At 43.7% G+C, this 24879-nt stretch overlaps 1 protein-coding gene across 3 annotated transcripts; it reads left to right on the forward strand.

The window, feature by feature from the left end:
- Nucleotides 1-15: 15 nt before the first annotated feature.
- Nucleotides 16-22254, forward strand: LAYN (layilin). 3 transcript variants are annotated; one of them, XM_055307018.1, is made up of 8 exons: nt 16-179; nt 843-866; nt 3374-3671; nt 9750-9907; nt 13264-13296; nt 13914-13997; nt 16099-16195; nt 18820-22254. In XM_055307018.1, the coding sequence occupies exons 1-8, from the start codon at nt 95-97 to the stop codon at nt 19181-19183; spliced, it is 1143 nt and encodes a 380-aa protein (XP_055162993.1). In that variant the 5' UTR covers nt 16-94; the 3' UTR covers nt 19184-22254. The 3 variants fall into 3 exon arrangements, with proteins under 3 accessions (XP_055162993.1, XP_055162995.1, XP_055162994.1); XM_055307020.1 differs by lacking the exon at nt 13264-13296; XM_055307019.1 differs by lacking the exon at nt 843-866.
- Nucleotides 22255-24879: the final 2625 nt, after the last annotated feature.

A 24879-nucleotide genomic window follows, 5' to 3' on the forward strand; every position in this document is an offset into this window, starting at 1 on the left:
TTGCAGTCGCCGCGCACGCCGCCCCGGGTCGGTCCGCTCCAGCGCCGTGGCGCCGCGCTGTCCGCGGTGTTCGAGGGCGCACCCGAGCCGGGCCATGCAGCCGGGAGCCGCGCTGCAGGCCGTGCTGCTGGCCGCGCTGCTGGCGGGGCCCCGGGGCGCCACCGGCCGCCTGCTGAGCGGTGAGTGAGCGCGCAGGGGCGAGGGCTAGGGCGGGGGCCGGTCCCCGAAGGGCTCCGCAGACGCGCCCGCCGCTCCCCAGCCGCTGCGGGCCGCCTTCCAGCCCGCAGCACCTCTTCTCCTGCCCCCTGCAGAGGCGAAGGGCGTCCCCGGCTCCGCTAGCGGACCCAGCCCCCCCGCCCCTCCCGCGCGCCTGCTGGTGGGGGAGCGGTCGCCCCGCGGCTGGCTGAGACCGGCGCGGATCCTTGCGGATCCTGGAACCCTCAAGTCCGCTCCCCGCCCAGAGTTCCGGGCGTTAGGGCACATAGGCCAGGTGCGGCAGTGGGCACACTGTCCCCGGAGGCGTCCCCCGGGCCCGCCCCACCGAGCGTGGCGCAACAGTTGCCGGGACCCCCGCGCGGGGACAGGCTCACCGACCCTCCTCCCGCCCACCCGGGAGGTCTCCTGTTCCGGGAGGAGGCGGGGACGGTGGGGATTCTGGATCGGCTGTGCGGTGGGAGCCCAGCCTGTTGCTCCTGGTCTCTTCTGTGGGGGGAGGATGGCGGGATCCAGCTCTGGAGCAGAGCGCTTAGAGATCCAGAAAGAAGCCCCGTTAGCGCGGGACAAGCCCCGCCTGACTCAGGGGAATGACTCTCTGCTTCCTTCCTCCTGTCGTGTCAATGCAGCCTCGGACTTGGACCTCAGAGGAGGTACAGTGCTCTGGCTTCTTGCCTCTTCTATTTATTCTGCATGTCGGGGGGAGGATGTCCGTGCCTCTTTCTCAGGTCTTCGGGGCGAGGACAGACCGCCCACAGAGGATGGAGAATGACAGCCTCCACTCCGTTATCCGTGCTTGCAGAGCTGATAGAAAGGATCTAAAGTGTGTTTCGGAATGGGGGTGGGCTGCGAGGCGGCAGAAGGGGGGGGTGCGTCTGAACTAAGCTGCCTAGGTTAGGGCTACATGGGCTTTGTCCTAGGTCGTGGGGAACAGAAGCCCCCGCCCTTCCCCTTCCTGCAAATGAGAAGAGAAAGACACTTCCTGAAGGCAGGGGAACCAGATGCGCCTCAGGCATCCTTCCAGCTCTGGCTCTCTCTGGCACTCACCGGCTGACTTGCAGAGTGTGGCCAGGCTGGACCATACAGGAAACCCGTTTAAGGTGTTATGTTTTCCCTTGATAAACCAAAGGTAGAAAACTGGGGACTGCCAGTAAATTCAGCTCCACCTTATGTTATGCCGGTGTACCAGGTTGGAGGTACCTGAGGCTCATTTTCCCTCTTGCTGCCCCATTTGGAGTCACCATGAGGGAATCACAATAGCTGGGCTGGCTGGGTCTTCTCCCTAGGCAGTGTGCCAGCCACAGCCTCTCTGGCCAGGGGCCCCCATTCTCTCTGGAACACCCTCTTAGTGAAAATGTCGTACTTTTGAGGCCTCTTAATTTGCTGATGAGCCAGTCCTGTTAGAGTTCTAGGAAGAGCAGATGAATAATAGAGAGAAGATGCAAAACTCTTAAACTTGTTGCTTATTGAGAATTTCTTTACAAAAGTGATAAAAGAAGCAGTAGAAACAAGACTTCTTGGGAGTTTCCTGGATTATCTGCATGTGCTGTTCCCCTTCAGCACTGAAAATGCAGTTAACTGTCTGCAGCCTTTGCCCCCATATACTGGTCAGTATAGGGATAAATGCTATCTGATTCCCCACACGGCTGCAAAACAAATTAGGAAAATGAGAACATTCCTTGAGGGCTGGGAAGAGATTCCCAAACCAAAACCCTTCATCCCTTTCTCCATGGCAGCAGTTCACACCCACAGCCCACAATCTGGCTCTTACATTGCAAGGGACTTCCTTTGTTGAAATTTGGTTTTCACTTGTACATTTGGGTCCAGGGGCATGTGTTTCTGCAGGCTAGGAACTGGCCTTTGTTTCTTTTATACATATATATATATATATATATATATATATATATATATATAAAATTTATTCATTCATCAGAGACACAGAGGGAAAGGCAGAGACACAGGCAGAGGGAGAAGCAGGCTCCCTGTGGGGAGCCTGATACAGGACTGAATCCTGGGATCCCTGGATCATGCCCTGAGCTGAAGGCAGACACTCAATCACTGAGCCACCCAGGTGTCCCTGGCCTTTGTTTCTATAGTCCCAGCATCTAGCACAGTGCCAGCCACAGAGCCTACACTCAATATACATTGATGGAACGAAGTTTGCTCACAGCAAGGCTTTGCCCAGATGCAAGCTAGGGGCGCATGTACCGGTGAACAATTTGCTCCTCCTCAGTAGAATCCCATCCGTCGGAGATGGTTTTCAGCCTTCCAGGTATCAGTTGGATAAGGCATATTACATAGGCTCCCAACGCAGCCTGGAACTGCAGCGGAGTGGCAACTGGGCAGCACGGTTCAACAGTTACAGGTTTGACTTTGTAATCAGAACCTCGTTCTGACTCTGGTGATGCTACCAATAGCTATGTGACCTTAGCCAAATTACTTAATTTGTCTGAGCCTCAGTTTTCTCCTCTGTAAAATGGGGCATAAGCAATATCTACATCAGGGGATTACTGTGAGGTTCAATGAGATAAAGTATAGATGTAAATGTAAAAGCCCTTAGCATAGTTCATGCCATGTGGTAAGAGTTCAGTAAACCTTAACTGTGTCTTTCGGCGAGATCATTCAGAGCAGAAAACCCCATCGACTGGATGCTGTTAGCTTCTGCTTACAGGACAGCATGGGCGAAATCTTGGTCCTACTACACAGGCAGAGGGTTCCAGGATAGAGGAACCCACAGCCAACTTCAGAATACCTCTCTTACCTAAGGAAGCACCAGAGATAACTCACTCTAAACAATACTGTCCCCTGAGACTTCCTGATGAGGTGAAAGTGCTATATGTGTGTGACCTTAAGTGAAACCATAAGTCTTCAGCTACCTCTCTTTTAAAGCATAGTCAAAAATGTCTGCTCTTGAAGAATCTGTAATGGAGCAAACAAAACATGGAGTCCCTACACAATACAGGCATCAGAGTTGAAATTACTGCATCTCGATGCAGGGAGGGATATTAATTTGCTCTCAGGCACTAAATGACATTATACAGTCCACAGATGAGTAATCAGAATTCCTGCCCAGGGGTAGCTTCATTCACTTGCCCCCGAGCATCCCTGCCCTGGTATACTTTTGGGAGTACTGAAATAGCTTGGCTTCTTTTTTCTCTAGGACAGCCAGTCTGCCGGGAAGGGACACAAAGGCCTTGTTATAAAGTCATTTACTTCCATGATGCTTCTCGAAGACTGAACTTTGAGGAAGCCAACGCAGCCTGCAGGACAGATGGGGGCCAGCTCCTTAGCATCGAGTCTCAGGATGAACAGAGATTGATAGAAAAGTTCATTGAAAACCTCCTGGCATCTGATGGTGATTTCTGGATTGGGCTCCGGAGGCGGGAGGAGAGACAAAGCAACAGCACAGCCTGCCAGGACCTTTATGCTTGGACAGATGGCAGCACGTCAGCATTCAGGTAAGTGTGTAGAAATCCACAGAGCTAACTCACTTGACATAACTCAAAAAAGGAGGCAGGCTGAATCCACAATGCCTGGTCAGTGGGGAAGAGGTGAAGGTCCAGCCAGGCAGAGCCCTAAGAGGATGGCACTGGCCAAAGCAGTGTGGTAAGGGTGGTGAATCAGCCCGGATCTGTGCCCAACTCATGTCCCAAGAGCTCTGTCCAGGGAGATGTGGCCCAGAAGCATTGTTTTAATAGCACATGATGCTTGAAGTCAGTGGTTCTGGCTGTCCAGCCTTTTGAATTAGAACCCCAATGAGAGATTGAAGATCTGTGGGGCTAAGACTTACTGTAGGGCTCCATACCACAGGGGTGGGCCTGGTTGGGCCAAAAGGGAACTCAAGGAAGCCTGCGTTTTGGAGGATCCTCCTAAACCCACAGCATCAGGACTCACTCATTTCACACCCCACCCTGATACCATGGCCTTGCCATTGTCCCTCCCTAAGAAATGCAGTGACATGGACAAACATCAAAAGGTATCAGAGTGAAAAGGCAGACATAAGACTGGATAAATGAAAAAAAAAAAAGACTGGATAAATGTAACAAATTACAGAGTAAATATCTTTTTTACAATAAAGCGTTTATGTAAGTCATTAAGACACTAAAAATTTATGTAAGTCAATAAACCCCAAAAGATAAAGAGGCAAAAAACCTAAGCAATTGAAAAATAGAAAATCTAACTGGTCAATGATCACATGGGCAAAAAAAGTTTGAATCATTGTCAATCAAAAGAATGCAGATTAAAATATATGTTTTTTACCTGTTACCTTGAAGACAATAGGTCAGCATCTATCAGAGTCCATCCATTATGCTAATCAGATCCACATGTTCCATCTGGGTGCCACAGGTAGCCCCTCCAGGTTCTCACAGGCCTCTCTTCCTGGAAGAAACTTTAAAAAGGGAAATTTGTGGGGCGCCTGACGGGCTCAGTTGGCTAAGTATCCCATTCTTAATTTCTCAGGATTGTGAGATCGAGCCCTGTGTCAGGCTCCAGGCTGGCTGTGGAGCCTGCTTAGGATTCTCTCCCTCTCCCTCCCCTCTTCCTCTCCTTCTGCATACCCCCCCCCCTAATTAAAACAAAGGGGAAAAAAAAGAAAGTTAGTATGACGAACTACACTCCTCACCACAGGAGCTAGTCCCAGGGCCAGAGCTGATACTCATTGACCTCCCTCCTCTACCATCCAGTCTAGATTCCCCTCACTCTCTGCTCAGGGAGCCTCAGTGGCTTACCTTGTGGCAGGACCCAGACCCTCAGCCCTGAGGAACATGAGGCCCCAGTCATCTTGCACTTCTCAGGCTGGAGTCATTTAACACTTCCATTTACCATCGAAATTAGGTATGTGAGTACCCACAGGAACTCAGGTAGATAACCTGGATACCAAATATATTTCTCCCTCCCCAGAATGGGTGACAGGATGGCTACCTCCTCCTGTGATTAGGACCAGTTACCTCCTGCAAAGATAATCATTGCTCTTCTTGGCCTGCTGGTCTCAAGACATAAGGATCCCAGAGCACCCAAGTAGCAGCCATCACTCATAGTTTAATAAGACTTTTCCTGTATCTTCTAGTGGAAGTAGTTCACCTTTGGGTACTGGGCCATCTAAAACCTATAGAGCCCAGCACTGCAGACACAGGAAGCACAAATTCCCCAAGTGGGTCACTACTAGTGGTAGTAAGCAAGGCTACTCCTGTTTCTGCCCACTGGTTCTCACACCCATGTAGTCTTACTCTTGGGGACATGGGATGATATACAGAGGTCATTTATTTAAAGTGTGCACTGAGTCTTGGGAGATAATGCTCCCTCCTTGCAAAGTGTTCCCTCTAGGCCAGTACTTCATCTGTGTTGTCAACAAACTCTTCCACCATTCTGTCCAGCTAGCAACTTCCAGATGGTGCAGGATGTGATGTGACTAGTAAATCCCCAGGCAACGAGCCTACTCCCACACCTCCTTTGCTATAAAGTAGGTCCCTTGGTCTGATGAGGTGTTATTTGGAATCTCATGTTGGTTGATCAAATATTGCATACTGGTGCTGATTGAGGCCCTGAGGCAGGAAAGGCAAACTCATACCCAGACTGTACATCTATTCCCAACAAAATGAATCATTGCCCCTTTCAGGATGGAAAGAGTCCAACATAGTCAACTTGCTACCAGATGCCAGGTTGGTATCCTAGGGTTGGTCTTCCTTTAGGGATTTAGCTTTGGCCTCTGCTGCTGGAAGGTTAGATGTTTACAGTAGCCAATCAGCCTTGGTGAGTGGAAATGGACATGTTGATCCCATGCATAGCCTTCATCCCTGCCACATGGCTAGTAGAGTATGTATCTATTGTGCCAGCAACGGGGTGGCTGATTATAAGCTAGCTGCCATCAACTAACTGAGTCATTTTGTCTCCCTGGCTGTTTAGTGCCTCTTCTATGCTAAGTGCTTTCTGATGGGTTTTAACATGTGATAGATCCTTATACGTTATGCCTATTCCCCTATGTATATTCACATCATATCATTCTATCTAAGAGTTCCTCATCTCCAATCTTCTCTTCCTCCTTTTCGACTCCTGATCATCTGACCAAGCTCTTGCCTTACTCCTGAGTCCTTATATATTCTAACCTCCAGTAATGTCTCTGCCCATGCAAGGTAGTTAACTAAGTGCTCCATCTAAGCTGAAGACATTGGGAGGATGTCCCCTTACCACTTGACCTTTCAAGGCCAACTCTGAGTGGTGTCATAGTGCAGCTGCTGTCCAGTGGAATCATACTCCCGTATCTGGCTGACCTACCCATGAACCGAACTCAGGCAGCCTCTGAAGCAAGTGGTGTAAGCTGAGAGGGGCTTTGGAATGACAGTGGTAGATGCCATGGTAGGTTGCTCTGCCTGCTTATACAGTGAGCGCTCTTTGGTTCTGGATATACCTCTTCCATCTTAGAATGGATTGCTTCTTGGCCTGCCCAGCCCAGGACTAGTTGTGTCTGACAGCACCTCATTCATGATGGGCAGGTTGGACTACACAGTCTCTTGGTGCTCCTTGCCCAGTAGCCAAGCCAGGAGTTGTTTTCCAAAAGGTGATTGTTTCTCAGCTACAGATGACATGCCCTTGCTATCAAATCTTAGCGATCTACACTGTTATTCTCTCATTGGAGCTTTTCACAAATTCTATACAGCATTATATTTCCCATCACTGATACCTCTACTAATAGAATCTCCTAGATTATATGGCCCAATGGGAAAATATGCTTGCACCACAGCCTAGACCTGCTTCAGGGTCCTTTTTGGCTTCAGACCTCACTCAAAGCTGGCTGTCCTTCGTGTTGGCTGGTACATGGGCCAGAGCAATATTCCCAAATGTGAAATATGTTACCTCTAGAACCCAGAGAGGCCAACTAGGTGCTATGCTTCCTCCTTCACATTTTTGAAAGATGCTTCAAGATGCAATACTTGTCCTTTAATATGAAAGGGATATTCAGGCATTCCCTAGATCACTAGAAACCTACATATTTTCATGAAGTGGCAGGCTCTTAAATCTTCATAGAGTTTATCTCTAACCTTCCAGACATATGAGTGTCTTACTAAGTTTATCTGGTTCAGTAGCGTGATGTCAGAGATATAGTAGACCACTGTGATTTTCTGCAAAGTCTCCTTATACCAAAGTCTCCTTATGGCAGAGGGTGAGAAAATTAACATAGGCCTGAAGTAAGACCATAAATATATGCTGTTGTCTATTCCAAATGAATGCAAACTGTTTCTGATTCTCTTTCTGATGGAAAATATTGTGTTCACCGGATCTGCATGCTAAGTACCCTGCATGCATGTTAACCTGCTCTAGCAAAGATACCACATATGGCACAGCAGCTGTAATTGAGACTTCTACTTAGTTGTGTTTATGCTACTCTGGTATCATCCTTTGGGATCTGCCTGGTTTTTGCAGGGTCCAGACTAGTGAACTAATTAGAGATATGATGGAGACTACCCTCCACCCCCACCCCCCACCCCACTGCATTCTCTAGATCTTCAAGGGCAGTACTACTTTCTGTCTTCTTCTCCTGGATAAAATATTGATTTTTTTTTTATTTACTGCTTTGGAGAGGGTTTGGAAGAGTGCAATTTCAGAAGCTTCTGCTTGACCTAGTCCACTATTATAGCTCTTACTTTGTAGGCTAAAGAACCAATGTAGAACTATACCAACTACCAAATACGGCTGTTCAAGTCGTATGGGAAATGACCACTTTATGAGTCCCCCCATGAGCTGGTCCTAGGCCAGAACTCCATTTCATACCTGACCTCAATATGTTCCTGGTAGCCTTGATAACATTTCAAGTCTTCAAATATCAATGTCACTTGCATCCTGTGCCCAACAGTTCTTTTTTTTTTTTAATTTTTATTTCTTTATGATAGTCACAGAGAGAGACAGAGAGGCAGAGACACAGGCAGAGGGAGAAGCAGGCTCCATGCACCGGGAGCCCGACGTGGGACTCGATCCCGGGTCTCCAGGATCGCGCCCTGGGCCAAAGGCAGGCGCTAAACCGCTGCGCCACCCAGAGATCCCCCCAACAGTTCTTATAACGTTTGGATATTCCCCTTCCCCAGTGCATGGATAACTCTACAAAATAGCCATAGGTCCCTTTGGGAGAACAAGAAAAATGATTACCATGTATGCCAACTGTGGCATAGCAGGGTCCCTCCTCCTGAAGAACCTGGCCTCCTCTTCTATCAGTGAGTTCCCAGCCTGAGAGCTGGCTTGAGTCCACAAACTAGGTGCCTGGCATAATATTCCATCTATTCCATCAGCTGTGAAATGAAATAACATAAAGCCATAATGCCAGTGGGAAAAAGAGCAGGGTAAGTCAAGGTAAAAGATCTACCAAGTGGGTTAGAATATGGTCTGGTCATTATAACTACTGGGTCAGAGCCCAGCCCAAGTCAGGGCCCCCAGCTGTCCAGATGCAGCATCTAAGCAGTGCTTCAAGTTCAGTTATTGTCCAGGCAAATCAACCCAGTGGGTGCAGCAGAGGATCTTCCCTTTGGTGGATGGTAACATAGCACTCAAACAGAGGCATACCTAGGTGCTACAAGGAGACCTACCTCTCAGCTGCCTCCAAGGAGAGGCTCTCAAGATCTATGCAGAGCAGCAAGACTCAGCTAAATAATCTGAGCATCAGGGCAAGACCTGGGCCTTGGAAGGAGGCAACACAGGTGGATGACCATGCAGACTACAAAGCCCAGCCCTGAGTCAATGCATACAGTGGGTGCTTACAGCATTTAGATTCTCTGTAGAATCCAAGGCCTTAACCTGGCACCCAATATCCAACTGGGTGGCAGCACCATTTAATTCCAAGTAACACTGGGTAGTGAAGCTCAGGCTGCTAATGCACCCCATTCAAGAGCTAGGAAGACAAAGACAAGAAATCTGGCAGCAGAGGCAGAGGGAGGGGCTCATCTGCCTGATGACTTGGAAACAACTTAAAAACTGAAAAAGACTATGTGGGCCGTCTGCTCTTACCGCCACCCCCTCACCTGCTTTGACAGCCTCTACATTTTGGAAAGTCTTGCTCAGATGCTTGAATTTTCCATTTACTTCCCAGGGCTAGAAAGGCAGTTATGACTGTCTATGACTGTCAAAAAGCAGAGAGATGTGAGCAGGTCAAGCTCTGGCTGAGATAAACCATGCCTCTTCTCGATGCATCTGATTTCTAAAACAAAGAGAAACAAAAGCCAGTTAGCAAAGAGCAAGAAAGAAACAAGATCATCCAGACTGGCCCTGCTAACTGCTTTTGCTCATAATTACTTTGCAGATATCATATGGTAATATATTCCTCCCTACAAAGAGGTTGTGGTAAATGTCAGAGGATTGATGGTGATGTCTGTATTAGAAAGCACGTGGTTCTGCTCATTGGCAGCACTTCAATTCCTGCCTCTCTCTCTATTGTCTTCTGAAGTAGAATCCTAAATTCATGTCTCAACGGCACTTGATGGCAAAACAAAGGTTTTTAAAAGTCTTGGAGTTTCCTTCTCCAATGGTGTCCATCGTTGACCTCTTTCCTACAGGAACTGGTATGTGGATGAGCCTTCATGCGGCAGTGAGGTCTGCGTGGTCATGTACCATCAACCATCGGCTCCTGCTGGTGTCGGGGGCCTCTACATGTTCCAGTGGAATGATGACCGATGCAACATGAAGAACAATTTCATTTGCAAATATTCCGATGGTAATGAATCTTTTCCCAAGTTACATGGCTGAATTCTCAGCGTCCTCTCTTAACTTTGTAAGCAGCTGCTATCTCAGAATTGTTACGTGGTCTCTGAGACAGCTTGTTGCAAATGCCAGGAGAGTGGAGTGACAATTCCTCATTGAGGGCTATTCCCAGCAGAGGAGAAGAGTAGCTGATGCTAAGGGAAGGGATGAAGGAAAGAAAGGGTTTTGTTTATGTACGACAAATTGAGAATGGTGACAAGTTCAGGAAGAAAAAGCCCTCCAAGTGGACAATCACAAATTCTCATTCTTTCCACATGTGAGCTTGGCTATAGAGAATTTGGGAAAAAGAAAAAATGTGAAAGGAAGCTGACCACTGTTCCTGCGAGTCTTCTAAGAGCCACATGGCATTATTTTCTGGGGTTTTAAGGAAACAGAATAATGACCAGAGCAAGTAGATGATGATGGAGTACACTAATTTCACTGCCATTGGACAGATGGCAGTTGCTGTGAGGAGCAGGCTTAAACCACCCTCTCTGCATGCCTTTGCAAATCCAACTGGCCTTTGCCTCTGGATCTGTTGAGTGTTTTGAATTGGCTACAAGCCTGCAGTCTCACTTTGCGGGGGTTTCCCAGACTCCTCCCTCATAACCCACTTAGATCTAGACTTGAAGTGATTTTGATCTATCCTGAAGTTTCTCAGCTCCCTGAAGCCAACTACCCAGTGACCATCCTGCACCATTTCCTGCCTCACTAGAACAGAATGGCTTGTTAGTTACATCTAGTTGAAGACTAAGTAATCCTAAAATTGTTTGAATTTAGGCTTTTGCTGTGATTTTTGCTGCTAAAAGGCGTTTTTTCTCCCTCCTTCCCCATCCTTCCCCTGTGAGCTCTGTGAGGTGCATCCTACTCTCCTATGCACTCTGTGAGGTGCCCCCCCCACTTCCCCATGTGCTCTGTGAGGTGCCCCTCACTCCCCTCTGAGCTCTGTGAAGTTGCCCCAGAGCTCTTAACTGCTGTTCCCAGTACTTGGAACACTCCTACCCTTTCCCAGCAACTCTTTCTCACTTGGGTTCACATTCAACATCATTTTCTCTCATAACAATTAAGTGTAACAGGTGATTGTGGATTGGAACCTGGGTGATGATGATGGTTTTCTATAAAAGGCAGGATTAGGACAATTGGCAGAATTTGAGTAAGGTCTATTAGGTAATAGACTATCAATGTTGATTTCTTGGTTCTGATCACGTTACTGTGGTTACATAAGAGCCTGCCCCCCCCCATCTTTTTAAATACATACTGAATTAATTAAAATAAAGAGTAACCATGTCTGCAACTTATTCTCAGTAAAAAAGTTACACATGTATGTCTGTATGTGTTTTTCATACATATGTGGATATATCTAGAGACATAAAAATATAGACAAATATAACAGAAAAAATAAACAAAATATGATAAAATCATAACATTTGGGTGAAGGATATATGGGCATTCTTTGTACTATTTTAGCAAATTTTCATAAATCCAAAATTTTTCAAAATAAGAAATTGAAAAAATTTCCTTTAGGAAACCTTCCAAGGGCCCCTCAAAACCAAGTTTGGTTTTCCTCCTAGGGGGATTTGGGCATCTCACACACACAATGCTTTGCCTATTTATAAGTTTGTACCCTTCACTACATGGTTGGCATGAGGTCTAGAAATATACCTATTTAACGAGTTAATCCCTGCATTTGACGGGCTAGGGGAAGGTCATCCAGTGCACTTCCAAGGGATGCACATGATCTATATGCCATGATCTATATGCCAGAGTGGCAAGGGAAGGGCTGAATAATATCTAAAACTGAACTTGACAACATGACCATGTAGAGTAGGGGCACACTAGCCAGATCTGAACCCTCACTTCTGGGGTCTGCTAATACACCTATGTGTGTTCAGTGAAAATCAGAGAGAAATCAGCTGAGGCAGCACATTGCAGATGCATCGCAAGGATTAATGGAAATGCTGCATTAATCTGCCATGTTTAATACAGTTTTGCACATCGGGTTGAACCATGGAGGGACAAACAAAATGAATAGGTCATGTAATGTTATTGAATATACTATGTATTATAATGTAATATCACAAAATTAATATTTGTTAATATTATCCTGTGTTTCCATATGTTATGGCCATCCTATAGAGCGTACGAGCCAGAGAAGGTTGGAACTATTCTCATTTGCTATTTTATCTCCACTACCTACCACAGTTTGTCTCCTTGCAATTTTAATTTTTACTTGAATTTATTTGGTTCAAATTCCAGGTCAGCTACTCACTCGCTGTGAGATTTAGACAAGTTATTCCTGTACCTTGGATACATGGCATACAAAATCACTTAAATAATAGCAACTATGTCAATGACGCTATTACCAGGGTAAATTGTGTTTGTTTTCATAAAACACTTAGAACCTGATGATGTTTTTATATGTAGAAGGCACTATATAGGTGGGATGATTGGAAATAAATGAACAATTTGTATCACCTTTACACGCTTTCACATGTGTGTATGCATGTGCATATGTGCGCACACACATACACACACACACTTATGAGAAAGATGATTAAAAGTTTCCTTCAGAAACATCAGAATAGATTTGCTATCTTGGCCTTAGGATTGTGAATTCCAAAATCATGCCCTTAAGGACCCTATCCCCATGAATCCCGGAGCATCTGATTAGCATGAGAGATTTCCTACCAGTACCACAGGGGGACATACTCCTAGCCAAAGGTAAAAACATGTAGATGTAGATTCTCTATGCAGCTTGGTTGTCCTGAGGCTCTTTGAGATATTTAAACTGATTTATAGTCTAGATCACCAGTGTCTGCCTAGGGGCTGGCAGTGGTCTACTTACCGACCTCCCACCACCACCACTTCCACTGCTTGGAGGTCAGTGTTTGTTACTCTCTAAAACAACCCCAGTGGAAAATGTTAAAATGTCTTTGGTTGCTTTAAAATAATCCAGGCCTGAGCATAGCTGGGAAGGGGTAGGGGTTACTTTTAAAACGAGATTAGCCATGTTATAAGTGTTGAAGCTAAGTGAGGGTACATAGAGTTTCACTCTACCAGTCTATTTTTTGTGTATATTTGGAAATTCTGATATTTGAAATTTTAAAATACTTTTTTAAAAAATACCCAAGCAAAGCTGGGGGAAGGCTAGTCTTGCTGCAAAAGTGATTCTTTTGACTTACTAACCCAGATCTTGGCATCTAGTAACACTAAATAAAGTGTATCAGGTGATTGAATGTGTAAATAAGTGGATGCCATGATCAGGCCAATTTCATCCAGATGTCATGGAAATTTAGTTACTATTTTCATATTTGTTTCTTTCTGCCACAGAGAAACCAACAGCTCCTTCTATAAAGCCTGGAGGTAAGCCTTTCATTTGAGATTTGGGTTAATTTGGGCTGTTTCCCAGGCTCCCTGTAAGGATTTAGAACCATATGTTCTTTAGACCAGATTTTCCAACAGGAAGAGGGCTGATGTGAAGTCAGACCGTTTGGAGAGGTGTATGCCACACCCAGCCATGTCAAGTAGTTCATTAATCTCTCTTCTGGTATTGCCTATTTCTCCCAAAGCTGAAAAGCAACAACCCACAAATTCAGTTCAGGACGTGACTTGTCATTATTTACAATATGAAAGGAATAATTCAATCTAATGAGAAAAGAAGTGAGCCACACAGATAATTTATAATCCTAGAAGTGAGTCATTGGCCCTGCCCTTTGGCACCTCTGTATTTTCTGTGCCTTGACACCAGCCGCCTGCTGTCTACTTCAGTACATGATTCTTGGCAGCAAAAATCTTACCAGGAAGATGAAAACAATTAAATGTGTCGGCCAGCAAATTCAACCCTTTTACTTTTCTATATGTGCACATAGCCTCGGTCAAATTGCTACTGCTTGTTGGCATCCCACCTACAACCTGGTGGGATCTCAGAGACCACCTGTATTGTGAGGCCTTCTTCCTCAAGTCCATGTGTCTGTTTTCAGGTGAAGGAACAGAGCCAGCAACACCCATACTTCCGGGAGATGCAGGGAAAGAAGATGCCAGAGAGACATTTAAAGGAAACAACGGTATGGACAGAACTCTTTAGGGGAAAATAGGTGATGTGACTCTCAATCACAAATTACCCGTGGTTACTTTCTCTACTTTGTTCCCGTAACTACTAAAAAAAAAAAGTGAACTAGACAGGGCATCTGAGACGTTGCAGAAAGTGTGTACAGTGTTGGGTTTCATCACTAAAACACCCCGGGAGAGTAGACTGGCCAGGATATGAAGTGCCTGTGTGATGATGGGAGTGGGGGACCACCCAGCAGTCATAGGGTAGGGGTTGGGGTACTGCAAGACCAGTAGAGGAATAAGAGCAGAAATCCCAGGCGGGATGCAGGATGCATGATGTCTGTGCTTGATACTCCCTTGTGAAACAGATAGAGGAAATGGGCAAAAATATTTTACAACTCAAATCATAAAGGATCAAAGAAAATGAGGTGATAAATTGGAGTGCTAATGGAATTTCAACTTCGCCTCTCACCTTGAGTTTTAAGAGGGAGATCTGCACTTATGTCACTGGGCAACACTTAAACCACTTCATTTCTCTGTGCTGTGGTGTCATCTTTTGCATAATGGAAGTAATGCTGTGTTTCTCACCTATCTGAGAGCATTACTGTGCCCCTAAAATGAAATAGGATATTTTAATACCGCAGTTCAGTTCTGACCAACCACCCCAATTTAGGGCAGACCCCACAGATTAAGGACTCCGTCCTCAACAAGACTGCCCTCACTTCAGACACAGGTTTGGGGGTCCCTAGGCCACTCTCACTTCTGATCAGCTGGCTATAAATCCAGAGGATGCCCACGACCCCCTCAGTTTTGATAACTCACTAGTACAACTCATAGAACTCAGGGAAACAGTATATTTATGACTGCATTTTATTGTAAAGAATCCAAATCCAAATTCTTTGCTGGAGCAGCCAGCAAAGAAACAGATACGGTAAGGTCTGGAGAGGTCCCATATGGGGAGTTTCTGTATCCTCTCCCTATGTAATCAGGTTGCATAATTACTCTCCTGGCACCTCAATGTGTTCACCACTTTATTGAGGTTGGCCATGTAATTGAACTCCATCTCTAGCACCACCCCCAACCATCCTCAGGCCCCACCAGTCCCCCTTCTGAGACACCTCATCAGCATAAACTCTGATTGGTCTAAGGAGCTCCTGAATAACAAAGTTATTCCTATTACCTGAGAAATTTCAAAGATTTAGAGCCTCTCTTCCAGGAACCAAGTACAAAGGTAGTCAAATTTTCTATCGTATAACAAATAAAATGTGTTGAAAATGCTTTGAAAAAAGTACAAAGTTCTAAACAGACGTGGATGGAGTTCTCATTGCTCATTGTTATCATAGTGGCATGTAAAGTCGGTTTTATTTGGGGCTCTGTGTGTGTATATGGTGGCCAGGTTTGCAGCCTCACAGGAAAACAAAGCAACAGCTTCTAGAAGGTTGGGAACCTTGGACCAGTAAGAAAGGAGTCAGTCCCCCAGTCCCTGATTCTTCCTAAAATCCCCATGACAGAAAATTTAGACTTTGTTCCAAGTCTTAAAGGACAGGAAAGGTCAGGATAGCAGGCCTCTGAATGCCCTCCACAGTCACTGCTCTTGGCCCCAACTGGATCCAATTAGTCTTAGTCAGATTTGTTGGGAAGGTTACAGTCTGATTCATGTGCTTCATGTGATCTTCCCTTTCCTTGTAATAGCCCTGAGATTTGTTGCTCTCTCCCTCCCTCCCTCCTCCCCTCCCCACCCCACCTTGGGAACTGCCATTTCTGTCCAAAGACATCACCACTGCCCAAGCAGACTCTACTTTGTTAAGGAAGAGCAAAGACAAGAAAAGAAAGAATCTCTTTCCTCTGGAAAATATATATATATAATTCTAACAGTGTGGTTCTGATATTTTGCAAGAAACTCCAACATGTAAACTTTTCTCTGTTACTTCGGGTAATACGTAGAAAATGCTCACTTACTGAAACTAGAAGACTTTGCTAACTGGGTAACTGTATATATATTTCCTTCCAGAAATATGCTCTTTGGAATATTCTGTGTTGATTATGCATTTTTAAGCCCGTTTTGAAGCTTGTAACAATATCACTAACACTGATAATATATGATTTTCTTTTCAGAAGCTGCCTTGAGTCTTGCTTACATTCTAATCCCCAGCATCACCCTTCTCCTTGTGGTCATCACAGTTGTGTGTTGGGTTTGGATCTATAGAAAGAGGCAAGTAAAACCTTCACTGTATAGACCTTTGTATCTTCTAGACTCTTTGAGATTTGGACATTGCTCTGTTTGCTTCAATTACCATGGCAGATTTGACAGTAAATTCTCTGATGGGCTCAGGGCATTCAGAAGTACTAAGAATTTGTGCTTGGTTGTAATTAAGAAAGTGATCTTGGACAGCCCCGGTGGCGCAGCGGTTTAGTGCCACCTGCAGCCTGGGGTGTGATCCTGGAGACCTGGAATCGAGTCCCACGTCGGGCTTCTGGCATGGAGCCTGCTTCTCCCTCTGCCTGTATCTCTGCCTCTCTCTTGCTCTCTCTGAATAAATAAATAAATAAATCTTTAAAAAAAAAAAAAGAAAGTGATCTTATATTCTTTAATTTTTGTGTGTGTGGAAGATTCCAAATGACTCAAGGAGTGAAACTGTTATTCCCCTCCTTTGTTTCCACACATCACTCAGCAAAGTGCTTTCATGAATGTATGCCCTCACTCCAAAAATGTTGGTTCAGTGGGTAAAGGAATAAAGAATGAGCCATTGAAAAATGACTATTCCAAAGCCTTCTGGCAAACATCTGAAACTGAATCACTTTATTTGAAATGAAATAGTTAAAGCCTTTTAATTGACTTTGCTTTTCATTAAATATATAATTATAGATTGCTACAAAATAGCCACACTAACTGTCCTAGAGCATCTCTATTTATGGATCGTGTGCCACCATTTTGGAAGGTCCTACAGCTCTTCTCAGTTGCCTTTTTATTCCCCAGCATCACACCATACATAGAAGAAGAAGGCTGGTATGCCCATTTTACAACAGGAAAACTAAAGTCCAGTTTAAGATTCAGCTCCCTTTGATAACCATTGTAAGATGAATTAGTAAGATTTCAATGCACAGTTAACCCTGGAATAACAGAGGTTTGAACTGTGTGGGTCCACTTATACGTGTTTTGGGTATTTTTCAATAAATACAGTACTGTAAATATTTTATCTTCTTTATGACTTTCTTGATAACATTTTCTTTAACTTTTTATTTGTAAGGATACAGTATATAAGGCATATAACATGCAAAATATGTATTAGGCTTCTGGTCAGCAGTATGCTATTAATGGCTCAGTCTGGGGTAGGTCAAAAGTTACATGCAGATTTTAAACTGCGTTGGGGGTTGACACCCATAACCCCCTCATTATTCAAGGGTCAGTGGTAGAACCTGCTTCATTTTACAATATCTTCCTTATAGGATTACTAGATTTAAAATAGTTAATGCATGCAGAATGGGCATATAATAAACACTGAAAATAGTTGGCTCTTACTATGATCATTTTTATTAGTTAATTCCTTTTGATCTAAAAATAGAATTCAATTAAAATATTACAAATATATTTTCCAACTGCTTACTCTGCAGTTGGTTTTTTGTTGTTGTTGTTTTAAGTTTCTCTTCCTTAGTCTATTTAGCACCTCATCAGGATTTAGGAATTGTGACTCTGAAGCTGGAGCCTATCTCAGGGGTTTTTAACCTTTTTTTTTTTTTAAGATTTTATTTAAGATTTATTTAAGGGATCCCTGGGTGGCGCAGCGGTTTAGCGCCTGCCTTTGGCCCAGGGCGCGATCCTGGAGACCCGGGATCGAATCCCACGTCGGGCTCCCAGTGTATGGAGCCTGCTTCTCCCTCTGCCTGTGTCTCTGCCTCTCTCTCTCTCACTGTGTGCCTATCATAAATAAATAAAACAAAATAAAATTAAAAAAAAGATTTTATTTAATCATGAGAGACCCAGAGAGGGAGGCAGAGACATAGGCAGAGGGAGAATCAGGCTCCCTGCGAGGAACCTGATGCGGGACTGATCCCAAGACTCCAGTATCATAAGCTGAGCCAAAGGCAGACACTCAACCACTGAGTCACCCAGGCATCCCAGTTTTTAATCTTTTTGGGCCAGAGACCTCTGTAGCAGTTGGGTAAAGCCTCTGGACCCCTTCCCAGAACAAGATCTTTAAATGTATAAAAGAAAATGTATTGGATTGCAAAGAAAGCAATTGTACTGATAAAAACAATTTAGCAAAATATTTCCAAAGACTGAATGTGGTTTGGCAATACGTGTGTTTCTTTATTAATGTGTGGGTGGGTGTTATTTGTTTAGTGGTGAGTATAATTAGCATAATTTTGAAGTAGAGAGGAGTGTAAAATATTTTAAGGCATCTATGATAACTGTGATGTGATATGAAAACATCTGTGACTCTGTTGGTATCAAGTCAAAGATATTACTAATTCTACTCTGATTTGTTGCCTACATTCAGAATTGAAGGACAGCTTGGAGAAGAGTTTTTTAAAATGTGATATTTTCCCCCATCCAGTTCTATCCATGGATGCTGCAGGAGCTCTGGGGTTCCTCAGATAATCACCTCTGTTCTATGCTTTGGCAGCAGTGAATATAGATACGCAAGCACTTTGAATATAACACTACCTTCCTATTTTCATACCCCACCCCACCCCGAAGCCTTGACCTGTGTCTGTGGGTGAGAAATGCCGTGTAGTGATTGCCTGGGATGACTTCCTCCTACCGGAGCAGAAGCCACAGGGCTATTCTCAATCCCCTTGTCTAAAGTACTCAGCTCCAGTTTTCTTTCCTCCTAGGAAACGGGAGCAGCCAGGCCCCAGCACAAAGGAGCAGCACACCATCTGGCCCTCTCCTCGCCAAGGGAACAGCCCAGACCTAGAGGTTTACAACATCATCCGAAAACAAAGTGAAGCCGACTTAGCTGAGACCCGGCCAGACCTGAAGAACATTTCATTCCGAGTGTGCTCTGGAGAAGCCACTCCCGATGACATGTACTGTGACTATGACAACATGGCTGTGAACCCATCTGAAAGTGGATTCATGACTCTGGCGAGCATGGAGAGTGGTTTTGTGACCAATGACATTTACGAGTTCTCCCCGGACCGAATGGGGAGGAGCAAGGAGTCTGGATGGGTGGAAAATGAAATATATGGTTATTAGGATACATGAAAAACACTTGAATGAACAGGAGTGGGAAAGAAAGGAGGAGCAAAATTCTCATTTTCTATGAGGAAAAGACTCAGAATGTCTATGAAAATGCTCAGATCAGGTCATGGGGGAGAACATGTGATCTCCATTGAGTTTGGCCATATCCCCTCTCCCAATTTCTTTCCCAGACCAACCTTCTGAGAAATTGCCCTGCCCACCATGAGGCACGTAGTAGAAAATAACTACCAATGGATGGGTTATTTATGACTTTCAAGGGACAACACTTTCCTTGCCATGGGTAAGGTTGTGGCTGCAGGACCTGGGAAACCCACCCCTAGGTTCTGTTTTTCCTACTCTATACAGCAGCACATGTAATCACAAAGAGACAGAAATTACAGAATCTTTTCAAACCCCATGTACTCTGGCATTGGGCTGGCCTGTGCAATGGCAATTCTCAGATCGTTTTTTTTTTTTTCAAAGAATCAAATCAAATCCAATCAAAAGCAGGAAGCAGAATGTTGGTCTGTCTGTGTCTAGAGACTTTCCTCAGCATGTGGCCTCAGGGGACCTCTTTTTCTTTCTCCTCACATCCAAACTTGGAAATATCCAACTTGGAAGTACTTTACAAACTAGAACTGAAATCTGAGTCTTGGCTTCTAGGCTTGTGTGCCCCACCCTGATCATGTTTGTCGTCCTGCCTTGTGTGTTTGTTTTACAGAAGCATCAACATGATATTGCTGACAATGGTAATTATTCTTCCCTTTTGTTTTAGGGACCTGTGTCAAATACTTTTGGACTTGAATCCACAGAAAATTTTCTTATAAACTTACTTGATGTCAGTTGTTTACACTTGGGAGGTCTGAGAGTTCTTACTATCACCTGAAAACTCCTTCCATCTTGTTATTTTAGGTTTTCATTATGTATTTTTTCATAGTTTGTCATTTTGCCTCCTGAATGGCGCCCCAAAGTAGACAGAGTTAGCTGGTCTGGGTCAGAGCAGTATCACAGTCAGCAGATGGTAATCACCACCCAATTACCCACCACACTAGGACAGAGAAGAGAGTGTTAAACACACGTCACTTATGCCTGTTTCCAGGAAGTGATTTTGTGGATTTAAAGCAACAAGAGTAATGCCATGGTGAGGACCAATTCATCGCCCCAAAACATCAGAGTTCCCATTTTGCTTTAGATATCCTGGCTCTGTAACCCGTCCTTTTAACCCTCCCCTGTGCTGCTCTCTTCAGGCCCGTTAGGTTGTGCCTTCATCATCTGCCCTAGTATCCTACCTCCTACACCCGAGACAGCACCTGACACTGAGTAGATGATCAATAATTGTTGAATGGATGAACAATTCATTTTTCGGGTCGTTGTAGAAAAGCCTATGTAGGGCAGCTTAAAAATTTATAGGACCTGTTGGTCATACTCCCCGGAGTGGGGGAGGTAAGTGAGTTGTTTTAGTTTTAAAAGCTTTCCTTTTGCCGAGGAAGAAAGGAAGCTGGTGAGTTGCCTAGGAAGCTGGTGAGTTGCGTTAACAACTTTATGTCACTGAAGCTGGTGACCAAAAGGTTAATGGGACTAATAAGCACAGCTGCAACTTTTTACCCAGGCCCTTTTAATTTGGGTTTAAATTTCCCTGACTCTCCTTTGGGGAGGTAGAGTTGAGGCTTGCACCGCTGGGTTCCTGGTCTGGTTGCTTCTCAGATCAGCCCTTTCCTTGCAGCCTGCTCAACATCACAGTGATTATCTTAGCTGTGCATCAGGTGGACAAAATTGGGTTTGGTTACAGATTTGGAAAGGCAGCCAGGAGCTTCTTTCTCAGGGTTCATCAACCCCCAGCCATTAAAGTAAGTCAGTGACCAGCCCAGTGGCTGCCTAGGCTCTGGTCCTAGAGGCAATCACAGGGGACTCACCTCACCTGGATACTGCCAACCTTCTGCACCAAATTTACCTATAATAGCAAGGAACTAATTTTGGGGCTTGGTTTGAACGGACATCTCTTGGTGAGTACTTCGTGTGCAATGACATGTGACCTTGTTACTTCTGTTTGGTTCATTTGGGTGAAGCTCTGACTTTTGGGGAGGAGCTCATGCTCACAGAGGTACCCTCGGCTTCACTTGGTTTGCTCGTTGTTGTAACTTTTTGGTATCTTTGAATAAAACTAGCCGTGTTCTCACTGGGATATGGGAAATGACAGTTTCATCCCCACATGCAGCCCTTTAGGCTATATTCTCTAAAATGACAATCTTTTTTTTTTTTCTGCAACACCATTTGGCCACAATATTCGTTAGACTCCTAAGAAAAATGATCAAATAATGGATCTATAAATTATAATCCCATCTTGCAATGGATTTGTTTTGTAAAAAGATACTTGGAAACTGGGCCTTTAAGATTTTGTTTGCATCTTGTTTGTGTATTTGTATGTGTGTCCCTGTATATTGTAAATGTAAGATATTCCCTAAAATGAATTTTTTTAAAGTACTCCATTTAGTTGGCTTAAAGGCAAACGCTTGTAATAATCAGGCATTCTAAAATTCAGAAAATGGAAACTCAAACATTTTTCAAACTTATGTGATCTGGGAAAATGTTTGATATTAAAGCTAATTTCAAGTTGTTGGTATTATTACATTGGACCTGTCTTCAGAGTTATCAACATTAGAGGTAGAATTTCTGTTCTACCTGTTTGCTGAAAGGCAGGTTCGTGTTATCTCTATTGCAAAATTTGTCAGAAGAGAAAAACCGCATGGTGTTTGTCTTTCTACCACAGTTCTATGTATTTGAGTTTGTTTCTATTTTGTTTGTTCATTTGTTTTTGTTTCAGAGAGAAACTTTATTACTTTGACTAGTGCAGTTTTGTGGGTAATCTAAGAACAAATAAATGTAAATAATGTTAATAAATGTACTTAAGACTACTGGAAATAATAACGACTCTTTGCAAGGAAAGTGGGACTGGTTGTTCAAAGAGGGAACACTTAGAACAAAGTCTGATGTAAAAAGGAAAGTTATAGAAGGCTTGTAAGAGGGGATCTTTGGAAAGAAATTTTGTGCACAGTCGGACTGATGAAGATGTTGGAGACTAGTATGTATGTCAAAAAGTGTATTTGGGAGTGATCAACACTTGGGGAAGAGAAGGGAAAGTAAGAGAGCAGATCAAGCAGATGTCAAGCAGCGATAGAGTATCAACAGAAGCTTTCACTGATTCCCTGAGGAGTTCCAAAGTAGGATTAGTATTCAGAACCATCCAAAATTAGGGCAAAAGGCCTGGACTTTTATAACAGTCACTGAATGTGACCAGCTGGGAAGAGGGCATGACCTTAGCAAGGCACCTGTCTTCCGTCAAGGCCATGCCTAATGGCCTCTGAGAGTTGAAGGACTGGTGGCACATTCCCACAACTGAGAGCCCTTCATTCCTGATGGGAGATTCTGGTCAGAACATCGTATATCAACACGGGAGATGACAGGGAGGGAAAGAGACTGCATATACCTTTTAAATTCATCTTGTTGGAATGCATGAGTTTTAATATCAGAAGTACACTGACAAAAGATTGGAGTTTGAGTTTTCTTCCTGTTAAAGTGACAGTTTTCTTAGATTATTGGTCCAAGTTGTAAACAAAGGATTTTCTGTATCTTTAATCTGCCTAGAAAAATGAAGTTTCTATTAAAGTTGACTCTTCCCTATTTAAAGAGCTAGCTAGATTTTGTTAACTAACCGTATACATTTGCCTTTAGAATCTTATTGCCACCTTGGCTAAGTAGATAACTGAGTTTTGTAATGATCTATAATCTTATTTGGGCATGTATTTTAAAACCTTCCAATATTTCAGAAATACTTCCCAAAATTCAACCTCAGGACTCCTCTAGTTATCATTTCCAAGTGAAGATCACGGCTAGAGGAATGGAACATTCCTGCCCCCATTCAGATATATTCCTTAGTTCCAGGTTGGAACTCAACACTACACAGTATCAAGATGTGTGAGTTCTTGTGTTCTGTTTTATCTAGGGCCTTTAAGGGAGGTTGGTTGTAACCAAGTAGTTTGTTGACCTTATCAATTTCTTCAGACAAATTCTCCCCTAAAAAGCAGTTTCAGCTGTATCAAGCTTACTGGTCTAAGCAGCATTCTCTTCAATGTTCTCCTTACTAACAGAGTGTAGGGAAGCTGTGGATTCTGATGTAATCTCAGCATCTCACCCATAACAGATGCAGTGGTGAATATGGAGAATCATTTCTTCCATAAGAGGTTCTGGGATAAGGATTCATTATATTTCCAGTTGGCTTTAGGAGCAGCGCAGTGTCCAAATCTCCAATCCTTAGCTCTCCTGAGGTCCTCCCATCCTTCCAGGAATATGGGGGTTGATACTTAGTTAGCAGGTTTTGTCGTCTTTATATGGGCGGCCAACTTGGTGGCTTGATCTGCCCAACTGTTCCCTTGGACAATCAACCAGCAGCAGATAATAGCTAAGGGGTCACCACTGCATCTAGCTCTTCCTTGTCCTTGATCCTTAAAAAAACTCCCATTAGTGAACATCTCATTTATTACTTCTAGTAGCTGTAACTTCCCTTTCATTTTTAATTTTATTTATTTGGGTCTTTTTTTTTTTTTTTCCTCTTGAGTCTGGGTAAGGGTGTCAGTTCTGTTTGTCTTTTCCAAGAACCAGCTCTTAGTGTTTTGTGTCTTTTTTAGTGTCTTTTTTAGTGTCTATTTCACTTATTTCTGCTCTGATCTTAATTACCTTTCCTCTACTCACCTTGGGTTTTGTTTGTTCTTCTTTTCCTAGTTCCTTTAGGTATAAGATGAGATTGGATTTGTTTGTTTTTTTTTTAATGTTTCTTGAGATATGCCTGTATTGCTATATACTTCACTCTTAAAACTGCTTTCTCTGTGTCCCAGATTGTGGACCATTGTGTTTTCATCTTCATTTGTCCCCATGTATTTTGATTACATCATTGGCCCATTGGTTGTTTAGTCTTCACATGTTTGTGTGCTTTCCAGGTTTTATTTTTCCTGTGATTAATTTCTAGTTTCATACTGGTAGGAAAAGATGTAGAATCACAACCTTAAATTTATTAAGACTTGTTTTATGGCCTAATATGTGATCTATTCTGGAGAATGTTCCATTTGCACTTGCAAAGAATATGTATTCTGTTGTTTTTGGATGGAATGTTCTATATATCAGTGAAGTACATCTGGTACAATGTATCATTCAAAAGCATCATTTCCTTATTAATTGTCTGGATGACCTATCCATTGATGTAAGTGGAGTGTTAAAATCCGCTGCTATTGTATTACCGTCGATTTCTCCTTTTATGTCTGTTCCCATTTGCTTTGTGTGTTTAGGTGCACTAGTGGTAGATCTATAGGTATTTATAATCATTATATCCTGGTTTTGGATTTATCCCTTTATCATGATGTAATGTTCTTCTGTCTCCTGTGACAGTCTTTGTTTTAAAGTCTATTTTGTCTCATAAAAGTATTGCTACATGGTAAATGTTTTACCATCTGATCACTTGCAGTCTGTATGTTTTTAGGTCTGAAGTGCATCTCACATAAGTAGCATGTAGATGGGTCTGCCTTTTTTATCCATTCTGCCACTCTGTGTCTTTTTGATCAGAGCATTTAGGCCACTTACATGTAAAGTAATTATTGATAATACTGTACTTATTGCCATTTAAAAATTTTGTTTTCTGGTTGTTTTTGTGGTTTTCTCTGTTT

Source organism: Nyctereutes procyonoides, unplaced genomic scaffold (assembly GCF_905146905.1).
Source record: "Nyctereutes procyonoides isolate TBG_1078 unplaced genomic scaffold, NYPRO_anot_genome, whole genome shotgun sequence".
In the NCBI taxonomy this organism is placed as follows: Eukaryota; Metazoa; Chordata; class Mammalia; order Carnivora; family Canidae; genus Nyctereutes; species Nyctereutes procyonoides.